General features: G+C 42.2%; 1 protein-coding gene across 6 annotated transcripts in view; it reads left to right on the forward strand.

The window, feature by feature from the left end:
• pacsin3 (protein kinase C and casein kinase substrate in neurons 3) overlaps positions 1-12346 on the forward strand; it is a 39007-nt gene that overhangs the window by 21447 nt on the left and 5214 nt on the right. For all 6 annotated transcript variants that reach the window (XM_071206218.1, XM_034105484.2, XM_034105493.2 and 3 more), the window contains 3 exons: positions 1554-1674; positions 7629-7771; positions 12154-12323. In XM_071206218.1, coding sequence (XP_071062319.1) covers positions 1554-1674; positions 7629-7771; positions 12154-12323 — 434 coding nt within the window. The remainder of the gene's footprint in view (positions 1-1553; positions 1675-7628; positions 7772-12153; positions 12324-12346) is intronic.

The following is a 12346-nucleotide window of genomic DNA, read 5'->3' on the forward strand; positions in this document are numbered from 1 at the left end:
GAAACCTATATAACGCACTACAGAAAAGGGAAAACTCCAAAAAGCTTAAAGGGGCCCCTTTAAAGTGACAGATCTAAAGTCCATCAACTGTGAAGCATACCTTAAGTGGGAATACTGTACGTTTTGACCCTGAACTGAAGGTTATCCTAAAACCTCCTTGAGATATGTAAAGAAAAAATGTAATATTTCAGTGAATTATAAAGTTTACTTTTAGCCTAGTTTGCCTTTTCATAAAATGTTCAAACAGCCATCAGTCATTTGCCTGCTGCTCCTAGAAAGGTTGGATGTATATTACAAGATGCAGGTTTTTCCTCCATATCATCTCTTGAGTGTAACAAATCAGCACAGAGCTGATAATGCAAACAAAAAATATGCACAAACAAAAGTCTTATCTGGAATTCCTCCTTTTTAAATGGAGGCTTCAGGAATTTAAATTCTCAGCCCGCAGAGTACACAGTGGCATCAGTACGTCTAACATAAAGTGTATGAGCACTGTTAAGAGCAGGAAATTACGAATAGCAGGAGCAGTTAGAGACTAGCTGGTGAACTTATTGGAGAATTTGGCAGCTAAAGGGACACATATTTAGCCTCAGGAGTTGGGGGAAACCCAAAACGGAGCTAAAAGTGAGGACGTAGGTCTATTGGACTAACATTTATCAGATGGACACAAACAAGACTGAACATGAATTAGAAGCTTGCACCGTGTCGGTCTAATGTGTAAACGACAATTTGTTTGCCAACACATAAGAACTTCATAGTTGGATAATATGTCAATGTTGTGTTTACAGCTGGTTATTTAACCTAATAACACGGCAGGCCCGATGATGAGGCTGACCTGTTCTCCACCAGTGGCTCTGTCCTGTGTTTACAGATACTTCACGAGTTGCTTTAAAACGGCAATTATTGTTTTTCAGAAAGAGCGCAACGCTGTCGTTTCCTCAGCTTTAACGTTGATCCAGTGAACTTGATAGCAGTTGCTTCCAGCCACATGATCCTTTATTACGAACCTTTGTGTCCACCTGCTAAATGCTATTCACAATTGTTCTCTCTTTTTAGCTCTGTTTTTGGTTTCTACCAACTCCTAATGAACCATTCCTTGAGTTGTTAAATTATCTTCTTTGTTAACCGTCTTTTCTGCTCAGCCTCCCTCCTGTTGAGCGGATACTTTAAAGTTGCCAGCTCCAGCCTCAAACCTTTAAAGCTCCTAAAAGCCAAGGGGCGCGACAGTTTCATGTTATCATTCTCTGCAGGTTCGTGACTGCAATACATCTTTTCCCTTTGTTGCATTGTTTCACTTTGTCATTATACAAAAATACATTTTATTCACTGATAATTCATCAGAGGACCAGCATGTTAACAGAGGAACATCAAATCTAAGACCATGAATCAATCAAATATAGAAACCTTATTTTAAAATTAGCAACACAAAAGAACAAAGATTGAAAAAACTGGATAATCTTCCAACAAGAGGGATTTAAATGTGAATGACCTATTTTTTAAGGCAGAAGAGGAGGAGAGTAGATGTGACGATTGACAGTCCCTTTGTCCAATAGGTTCAACGCTCTCTACCGGGACCTTGGTCAGACCATCCAAGTAGCCAATGACACGGAAGATCTCAGATGGTGGAGGAACACCCACGGGCCGGGAATGAGCATGAACTGGCCCCAGTTTGAGGTACGGATACACACACACACACACACACACACACACACACACACACACACACACACACACACACACCACACACACACACACACACACACACACACACACACACACACACACACACACACTGTAAATGCACACTTTTTTCACAGTAGTAAAGAGTGGCCGACTGAATATTAAACAGGCTTCCAGTGAAAGCCTTGTTGTGTGACTGAGTGCTCAGAGTGGGGTCAGGAATGTCTGAACACACACACGCACACGCACACACACACACACAGGTTTATCTAGTTATTTGTGGAAATGTACAGATTCTACTTTTACTCTGCAGGCCACTAAGGACAAACAAATATTTACAGGGATGACAAACAAATAATATAATATAATAATTGTTTTTCTTCACAGTTATTCTACATTTTGAGATTACATGCCCTGATATATTGAAAAAAGAACAATGGCAGTAAATATCAGGTCATTCATAAATCAGACTCTTCATTTCCTGAGAGGTTTTATGAATTCAGCCTGAGGATGATAGATTGTAATCTGCAGCACACAGGTATTTCCACACCCTCTTTATACTCCACACACTGTTCCAGATTCACAATGAAGGAATTGAGTATTGTGCTATTTAGACCCAATTTTCCTCAAATTTCAAATCATACAAAAGACTTGACATATAACACTCAGAAATGCAGAAACTGAACCACAGAAAGTCTCTTTCAAGATTTTAGATTTTTCAATTTTTTGTATCTGTGATTGGGCTTATTTGGTGCTGTATCGCACAATAACTGTTTTTAGTAAAGGATGTTTGGCAAATAAAGCTTGACATGTGGTAGCAGAATGCTGAATAAAAATGGAGGTCAGTTCAGAGCTGCATTTTAGTTTATTGAAAGTTAAAAAAAAATGGAGGCAGATTTATTTTAAGCGGACATGTACATTATTTATACCTGTGTGTCAGGGTTTCCGCTAGGATTTTTTCTCGCCGGTCAAATGTCCGGGCAGAATTTATTTTACCGGACTAATTTGAAACTTACCGGTCATATTTCAATAATAATAATAATAGTTGTGTAGCAGAGTTTCCATTAGCAGGTAATTACCGGACTATGAGCAGATATGCTTCAGTTTAAAACTCAGTTCACGGGTCTCATTTTTATATTGCTTCAGTTTATAATCGTAACAGAGCGAAAAATTCAGATTCATTTTTCAATAAATGATTCCACAAACAACAAACAACATAATTATTACATTCAAACAAACTACTTGTAGTAGATAACGTACATTATTCAGAAGTTTACATCAACTTTGAATAATAACACGGGAGAAACGGAGCCTCTCTTTTCCCCTCTCTCTCCTGACAGCACGTCAGTTTCTCATGCAGCTCCTGCAGCTCGCTAAACAGAGGGCGGGGCTTCAGGTGATCCTGCAGAGCTGCGTGTCTCGGTCAGACTCAGCAGCTGATCTGATCTCTCTCTCGCGTCCGGTTACACTTCACTCGCGTTCATGTCCATATCGATCAGATCCAGCTCTCCTGATCGGCCTTTATAGAGAGCACCGATCAAACTATTAAGAATGAATATCGGCCGATAATGACCGGCGGCCGATCGATCGGAGCCTCCCTAATTATTACCAGACATTTTGACCGTCAGGTTTTGAATTTACCGGTTTTTTATAAATGTTACCAGATAAAAACCGGTAATTACCGGCTAACGGAAACCCTGCTGTGTGTGTGTGTGTGCAGTCTGATCTTTGCCTACAGGAATATTTCTTAACCTGTTCTACACCGCACCCCCGATACCGGGGGGGAAAACGCGTCATCTGCAGGAAACAGCGTCTGAGGGCATCTTAATATTCAATAAACTATGAATGTTTTATATCCATGTAACGGGAAGAAACTCAGCTAACTGATCTTTTTCTTTTCTTCAAAAAAAACCACAAAGCTAGCGCTGAGCCTATGAATTAGCCACGAGCGAAAAATGCTAACGGCGTTTTGCACAGAAACTCACTCATAACACTCTTATTACTTATTGTAGCTGCACGTCCAACCCATCAATCTGATCGTGAGGAGACACAGAATCGATCGGTACCTACATTATCACTCCATGATAAGAACTCGCGAAGATATTAACAAGAACAGACATCAAAACATGTGGCGCTAGAAACGGCAAAATGGCTCACCTTTGTCGTTGTCTGGTCAAAAGTGGTCTTCAATGGCATTAAAACGATAAAAACGCTGCTGAAGTTAATCCATAGGTTAATCCAATGTGTCTGTGTCCCTTTGAAATGATTTCTGATAATCCATAAGCAATAAACCTGCTTTTCGGTTTCCAGATGTCAGAGCGAGAGATAGGTTCATGCGCAAAGCCCCCACCTTTTTTTGTTAACGTTGGTGTGTATGTGGAAATCCCCCTTCGATTCGGGGGGAGGAGAAGTGTGTGGGAGAGAAACTCCCTCTGGAGGGAAGACAACACACTACATGAAAGGGAAATCCCAAAGAAGCATAATACGGCCCCTTTGAATTCATAATGCACACTATATTTGTGGTTGTAAATTCAGTTTACAGCACAAAAAGCCTAAAGTATAACCCAGCTGTTTTTGTTATGAAGTCAGGTGACAGGTTGGGAGTTATTTAGTTTAAGATAATGATCTAGAATTTAAAAAGTGTGTTAAGCGTTCGACAGATTGTTTAAATTATGGGGGAACATTTTAATCGTCTTCACTCCTGAGAAGAACTTTTTTAGAATCTTTGATGAAACAATATTTATCTTCCACAGTTCTTCCGCAATGGAAAAATAAGGGCATAGTGAGATGTTGGCAGAAAGTAGAGAATCTCTTCTGTCCTCTGTGGAATCTCCTGGCGTTCCCACAGCGCCGCTGATACACAGACAGAGAGCCATTGTCCTAACACACACCCAGACACACACTGTTTCTGTATTTGTGAGGACTTTCTGTTGACTATATTCATTCAGAGGTCCGACCTAACCTCCTCTGCGGCAAAGTTACACATAAAAGTGACTTTGAAGAGAGAGTAGTAGTAAAATGAAATCTATAATCGTGATTTTTCAGGGGTAACACACTGAGCATGTGTGTTTTTTAATTCTACATTTGTGAGGACTTTTGTTCCCCACACACACACACACACACACACACACACACACACACACACACACACACACACACACACACACACACACACACACACACACACACACACACACACACACACACACACACACACACACACACACACACACACACACACACCTCCTGTAGAGCTGATAGTCTGGAGGTTGTTCTGTGCTCCACTGAGAATGTAAATACCGGTAACCGTATCCTACTTCTGTCAGCAGCATGTCATTACGGCCAGAGTGTGTCTGTGTGTGTTTTTGTCTGGCTGCCATCGAAAAGACTCCATTGATTCTGCTACAGGATAGAAATGAACATTATTTCGCCGCAAAGACAGAAAACAAAGGTACTTTTTCGTATAAGCGACTTATCTTGTAACAGCAGGTGTTTCTGTTAAGTTGTCAGTCACTGTACTAAATAAGTTGTAATTTTGTATTTATTATCATTATCTAATAATAGGCTTACAAGTGAATCATTATCTTCTTGACTCTAGATTAGCTGAAGTTTACCAAGGGATTAAACTGGAAATCTTCTAAATGGACCGACAATTTATTGAAACCACCGATACAACTTTATAAAAGTTAACTGTGAGCTAGCTACCAAACAAGTTGAGAAGGAAATATTTTTCTTTCTTATTAATAATAATATATTTAATTTCTATAGTGCTTTTCAGGACACACAAATACGCTTTAAGTCACATTTAAAAAGCTCAGTTGTACAAGAAAAACATAAATTGTAACATTCAGATTGGCGGAGAAGCAAGAGGTGGGTTTTGAGGGCTTGTTTGAAGGATGATAGGATGGTTGAGTGTCTGATGTGTATAGGGGGGGGCGTTCCAAAGCCATGGTGGCAGCAGAGAAGACCCTGTCACCCAGGTCTGGAGCTAAGTCCTGGGGGTCTTTAGGGTGCTTGCATCTCCGGACCTGAGGCAACGGGTGGGGGTGTGACTGTGGAGGAGTAGCACTAGCTTCATCAAGACCCAAGCGCACATTGTTTATCTCAAGTTTCTATATTCTCAACTCGCTCAGTCACACTTATGTTTGTATTAAGACATCACTAGGTGTAAAAGTGAAGCTCAGTCAGCAAACAGATTCAGTAAGATCCGTTTATATTAAAATATTTGTAATGTATGATTACAGTAGCCATATAGACAGGGCTGCACATAACTGGTGCGCTGGTGCCGGGTCATTTGAAACAAAGCGCATTTGCGTACCAACATTGAGAGAGGAAGAGAGAGGGAGAGGGAGGAGAGAGAGACTGATAAGTTAACTACAGCTCAGTGAGGTAAAGGACTCTGAGTCTAAGTTCAAACGGTTTTGTCACAATTTATGTAAACACACATTTCCAAGGCACTCCTTTATAATTATTGGGATAAAAAGGTTTGAAATCATTCCAATGCATACTATAGGAGAGTAACCAAACATATCCTTTAAAACTGGAGAGATAAAAAAATATGCATAAATAAATAAATGTTAAGGTAAAATAAGATATGAATGAACAACACAAATAAAATAAGTTACATTCATTTGTTATTGGCTATGGTAGGTTATTGGTTATGTTCACATACTTATTTGATTACATCCACTTGTCTAAGATGACAACAGAGACTTTCGACCCAAAACCAGCTGTTGACTTGTGGATGCAAGCAGCTAATCGCAGACTCAGCCAGAGAGAAAGAAGTAGGCCTACATCATCAGCTACCATGTCTGACAGCGAGGAAGACAATGAGGAAGACAGTGAGGAGAACAGTCAGGAGGGTAGTGATGACAGCTTGTAGGATTACTGGTCGTGCTAATGTTGTCTTGTGTTCACCTCTGCATGTGTGTTCTGTGTTCACCTCTGCATGTGTGTTCTGTGTTCACCTCTGCATGTGTGTGCTGTGTTCACCTCTGCATGTGTGTTCAGTGCCGTGTGTCTGGCAAATAAAGTCAAGACCCCCTCAAAAGTTACGGTTTATTTCATTTTAAGGATGAGCACCAAGCAACATCTCCAGGTGCTCCTTTGAGAACCGGGGCAAAAAGGTTATGTGCACCCCTGCATATAGAAGCGGCCACACCAGACCATATTTACATTTATATTGAATTTAATATTCCATTCCTTATACACTTAAAGGTGGGCTAGGTAATTTTGGAGAAGCCAGCTCGAGTGCGCTAGAATTTGAAAATACACAGCCAGAAGAAATCTGCCACTTCCTTACAGAGCCCCTTCTCCAACACACACGAACGCGCACATGACCAATGAGGGCACGAGATAAGTTTGTGCCCAGATGGAAGGCTGACAGGCAGGTAGGCCATCCAGTTACTTTAGCTGGGCCGGCTCAGATGATTGGTCGTGCTTTTTACAGCGCTACGGCTTCCACAGAAGAACATTTTTGTATGGATTTGTTGTCAAAGCTCTTCAGATATTCATTGCTATCGGGATGTTAAGAGCATCGAGCCGGTTTCTCAAACTTACCTACCCCACCTTTAATGGAAATAATATTCAGCTTATATTGTGTTAACTGAATATTGGCCCTTCAATAGTGTTTTATTTGTCAGATAGTTTATATATTTTTTATCTTCACTGTCAACTTCTATATTTTCTGTTTTATTTCTATTTTGAGATGTTTACATTTTAGATTTGTATATTTCTACTCTTTTAATTTCTACTTTTGTGCAATGCCAAAGATTTCCCAATTTAGATCAATAAAGTACATCTTATATTATCTTATATAAAGTGACCCTGAGGGTATTTGATTGATTTTAGGGAATACTTTCCATCTGTGAGAGAAAGAATGTGATTTCTTCCTTTATAAAGTTACAAAGTCCTGCTTTAATTTGATCATTTGGTTTGTGTGTGTGCAGGAGTGGTCTCCGGAGGCGAGTCGCTCCATCAGTAAGAAGGTGCGGGGGGGACACTCTGAGGACAACGTGGTCACCCTCACCAACATCGTGTCATCGGGGGGGAACGACGCTCCACCCAGCCCCATCACCATGGACACCGGCAGGTAGGAGGACACCTCCACATCTGCTGCAGAAAACTAACAACCATCATTACTACCTGGTTTCATTAAGTGTGTGTGTGTGTGTGTGTGTGTGTGTGTGTGTGTGTGTGTGTGTGTGTGTGTGTGTGTGTGTGTGTGTGTGTGTGTGTGTGTGTGTGTGTGTGTGTGTGTGTGTGTGTGTGTGTGTGTGTGTGTGTGTGGTGTGTGTGTGTGTGTGTGTGTGTGTGTGTGTGTGGTGTGTGTGTGTGTGTGTGTGTGTGTGTGTGTGTGTGTGTGTGTGTGTGTGTGTGTTCTAATTAGTAGTGGTGGACTTTAATGGAGTACACATTGGATACTTGTACTTTATTACTCTGTACTTTGCTTTTTGATGCTGATTAATTCTTCTACAAATTTTAGAAGCACACAATTGAATTTTTCTATTTAGTACATTTATTTGACAACTTCTTCTAGTAGTTACTTTATAGACTCAGATTATTAGCTAATACCAACAAATAAATAAACTGATAAATAAGCTATGATTTATTATTATAGTTTAAGATATCCAGCAGAAGAATACAAAGTAGTGACAATTAATTCCACCTTTACCAGCTGTTAAGAACACGTTCACTCATCAACAATCATAATCCAATCATTGAATACAAATATATGATTCTGAAATGAGCCATTAGGATTACACATAGGATATTTACTTTTGTAGTATATTTAAATAGCAATACTCTTTTTTTTACTTGAACATAAGTAAGATCTTGAATGCAGAACTTTAAGTGTGAGTATTTTTCAATTAACTATTGCTACTTGTACTTCTTACTAATTAAGTACAAATCACTTCTTCCACCACGACTAGTTACTAGCTAGAAAGCTGAATATCAGATTGAACCGGTGTTCACTCCCTCCCCTCATAGTCATAGCATTGTCTCATGGGCTCCATCTGGTAGTTTGAATACTATGTAACATGTATCAGAGGATGTTATCATACAAGCTACTCTGAGGCATTTAACTCTTAAGCTAATACTTATTTTGGGTTGTGCATAAATGTTGTGAGTTGGTTTGTCTGTTATGTCATGCTATCTGAGTTGCAGATAAAGTGGCTAAATATTTAATAAAAACTGTGGAATACTTTACATTTTTAATGATCATTATTATCTTCCTTCCCTTTGTCTAAGAATGATGCATCTGATGTTAAAGGTCACCTATTGTGAAAAATCCACTTTCTGTCTCTTCTACATCAACATGTGTCCCCTCTGTGTAAAGACATTCTGAAAGATTCAGGAAAAAAGACCCCCTCTCTTTTTGTCCTGACCCATTTCTATAAAAACCTGTCTGAAAATGAGCTGATCAGATTTTGGCCACTTTATGATGTCATAACGATTTTTTGGCTTGGTAACCATTAGCCAATCAGCAACCAAGGGTGTTCTGTCTTTACAAACTGGTTTCCACACAAAGACTAGCCCCCCGTCCCCCCGTCCCCCCCCTATAAACTCAGTGTGGTGCCTAAGGCTGCGGCCCCACGAGTACGAATTCGGTCGTTTGCGTTACTGTTTAGTGTCATATAGACCGTTCGGCCACACGAGGACGACCGAATATGGCACTAAACGACTGAGGAAACGACAACGGGTCCCAAGGTGGATAGAAATGCATACGCCACTCTCTGGGGGGTCAAACGGCTCCGTGTGTGCGCCCTATACGGACATTTTCAGATCACTGATAGTGATTGCGCAATAGCCCCGCCTCTCCCCACCTCTTCTGCTCACCTCCGCTTACCCCGCGCCAGTGCTGAAGTGTTTCGCCACCAACAACAACAATGGCGGATCGCAGAGTTGCTATCGTGCTCCGGACGCTATTGACCATGCTACAGTTGTTTGTGCAACATCTACAGCAATAATGATGAGGCAATAGCCCCGCCTCTCCCCACCTCTGCTGCTCACCCCCAGCGTCAAAGTAAACTGCACCCTGAATTCAGATTATTTATCTTTCTCTCGCGAGTGAAGTCTAATCTGACAGGACGGAGACACGCAGCTCTGCTCACCTGCAGCTCCTCCCGCTGCAGCAAAACACACACTTCAAGTCAGATCATCACCCTTAGCTATTTTAATTACCTCTCAAACTCCCTAAACTAGTTATAAATATGTTTATTTTTTACTGTCGGCCGGGTCACTCATTACTGGATGAGCTGCTGCATGAGACAGACACTGACGCTGTCCGAAGAGAGGGAGGAAAAAGAGAGGCTTCGTGTATTTTATCATTATATTATATAGAGTCGTTATTCATTTGTTTTAAAGCTCAATAAATAACAAAGAAGACCTTTGACCGGCACTTTTATAATTTTGTCCGGAAGGTTTCAACTTTAATACACGCTGACTGGCGAAAAACTCTGCCCGGTTCCCTCGGCGGAGAATAAACAGAAGGGCAACCATGACAACCATGCTTCTTCGCTGCTTTTGTGGAGGAAGTTACAGCGCCACGTAGAGGCTCCTGCATATGTACTGCAGCTTCTCCAGCGGTTGGAGCTAAACGGAGCGGTCTCGTGTGGGCAGACACTATCCGGATAATTATTGCATGTGGACGGAAGCTTGTTTGCGATTGCGTTTGCGTTAATCCTATGCGTTTAGCCGTTTTCGTCCTCGTGGGGCCGCAGCCTAAACCTCCACCCCTCAGACTCCATGCTGACGACAGCTGTGGTTGCCAGGAAATGTGTGACGTCGCTAAAGAGCTTCCATTCGTTTATTTACAACCCCTCAGTGGGGGTGCATTAAGTTTAAAGGGCTACTTGTGATGTACGGGCCTCGGGGAGATGGTGGAAGGGGGGGGTCTAATGGCACATTTCCACTGCAGCGGGGTAGCCCCGTTTAAGCGTCCCTAATGGCGCGTTTCCACTGCAGCGGGCAGCTCGCTTTAAGCATGCCGAGCCGCGTGGGGCCTGTTTTTGGTTGCGTTTCCACTTGGCCTAGTTTTGGCCCGGGGCTACTTTTTCACCTTTTTTCTGGCCCGACTAAATCGTGGTTCTAGGGCCAGGAACAACCAGGCTGAGTCGGGCTGAGTATGCTAAACTAGAGAGAGAATCGCTGGCAAGGGGGCTACAACTACAACAAGACGAACATATTTGACCGTGATTTAATTGTAATACACGTTTCAAAATGATGCCGAAGTAACAACATACTGATACCGGTTAGTAAAAACCATGAATTAATGCTTTGACAAGTCTGCAGACAGACGGCAGGCGAAAAACCCTTTTAAAATGCGTGCTTTCTAAATGAAGCTTGGCTAAGCTAACGTTATATATGCTCCGACCGTCCACACTCACAACAACGGCCATACAGACATAAATAAACCAGCGACTGTATTCACCATGACACAGGCAGTCTGTGGTTTGTACTTGTTTAACTTTTGTCTAGTTTCTGAACAGATATGAAGAGCTGTGAGCTCTGAGTGCTAACAGCTAACGGCTGTGTGGTTTTTTGGGGCGCTCATTGAAGATGACGTCACGGCTCCGCCTACACTGCGTTACTATAGTAACTACCCCAGTTCCTAAACTGTAATGGAAGAGCAGAATTAAAGTGAGCCGGGCCTAATAAGGCCTAACCAAACCGAGCGAGGCCTGCAGTGGAAACGCGCCATAAGCGTTCTCGCTCAGGCCTCGGGCTGCCTCGCTGGCCGTCCGAGGCCGTGGCGCTTTGCCATTACAGTTTAGGACCTGGGGTAGAGACGCAGTGTAGGCGGGGCTCCTTTCGAGCTCCCGCTGGATTTTATCATCCCCAATGAGATGTAGGAACGTCGTCACCTCCTCGGTCGACCACGGTGTGCTTTTCTTTGACGTTGCCATTTTTGTAGCTCCTCCGTTTACAAAATGCTGTGTATAAAAATGCTGCAAGCTTGCTTCTAGATATATATGCGACGCTAGGGATGATCTCGCGCGCGCGATCTTGTGACGATTCTCTCTGACCAATCAGCAGTCGAGAGTGTTGACGTCACTAGTTCAGCCCTGGCCTGATAGAACCACGATTTGATGGGGCCGGAAAAAGAGGGAAAAAGTACCCGCTAGCCGTTGCTAGGCTATATGGAAAGGCCACCAAAAACTGTCCTGGCCGCTTGAGGACGATTAAGGACGCTTAAACGGGGCTACCCACTGCAGTGGAAATGCGCCATAAGAAAAAAACTAAGGAAATATGGCTGCAGCAAAATACAAGAGCCTAATCCTGATTTAAATGTTCAGTGCTTAACAACTATGGTTACATTTTGAATATCAACACCTTTATTGATAACAAAAAATGCACTTTTGGACAATGATTTTATGTTTCTCGTACTGTTGCATTCAGGTGCCAGTAAAAAAATGTGGTAGACATTTGTAGGACTGTTTTTTGTGCCCTCCTGACCTCCTGTTTCCTCAGGGTGAAAGATTATTCGTCAGACTGGTCAGACGAGGAGAGTCCTAAGAAGCTGGCGGTGAACGGCGTGGGGGAGGCGGAGGAGGAGGAGGAGGATCAGGTAGAGGCGGTGCGAGTCCGAGCGATCTATGATTACGAGGGCCAGGAGGCCGATGAGCTCAGCTTTAAAGCAGGTATTAACACAAACTAATGCTTA

Source organism: Pseudochaenichthys georgianus, chromosome 3 (assembly GCF_902827115.2).
Source record: "Pseudochaenichthys georgianus chromosome 3, fPseGeo1.2, whole genome shotgun sequence".
NCBI lineage: Eukaryota > Metazoa > Chordata > Actinopteri > Perciformes > Channichthyidae > Pseudochaenichthys > Pseudochaenichthys georgianus.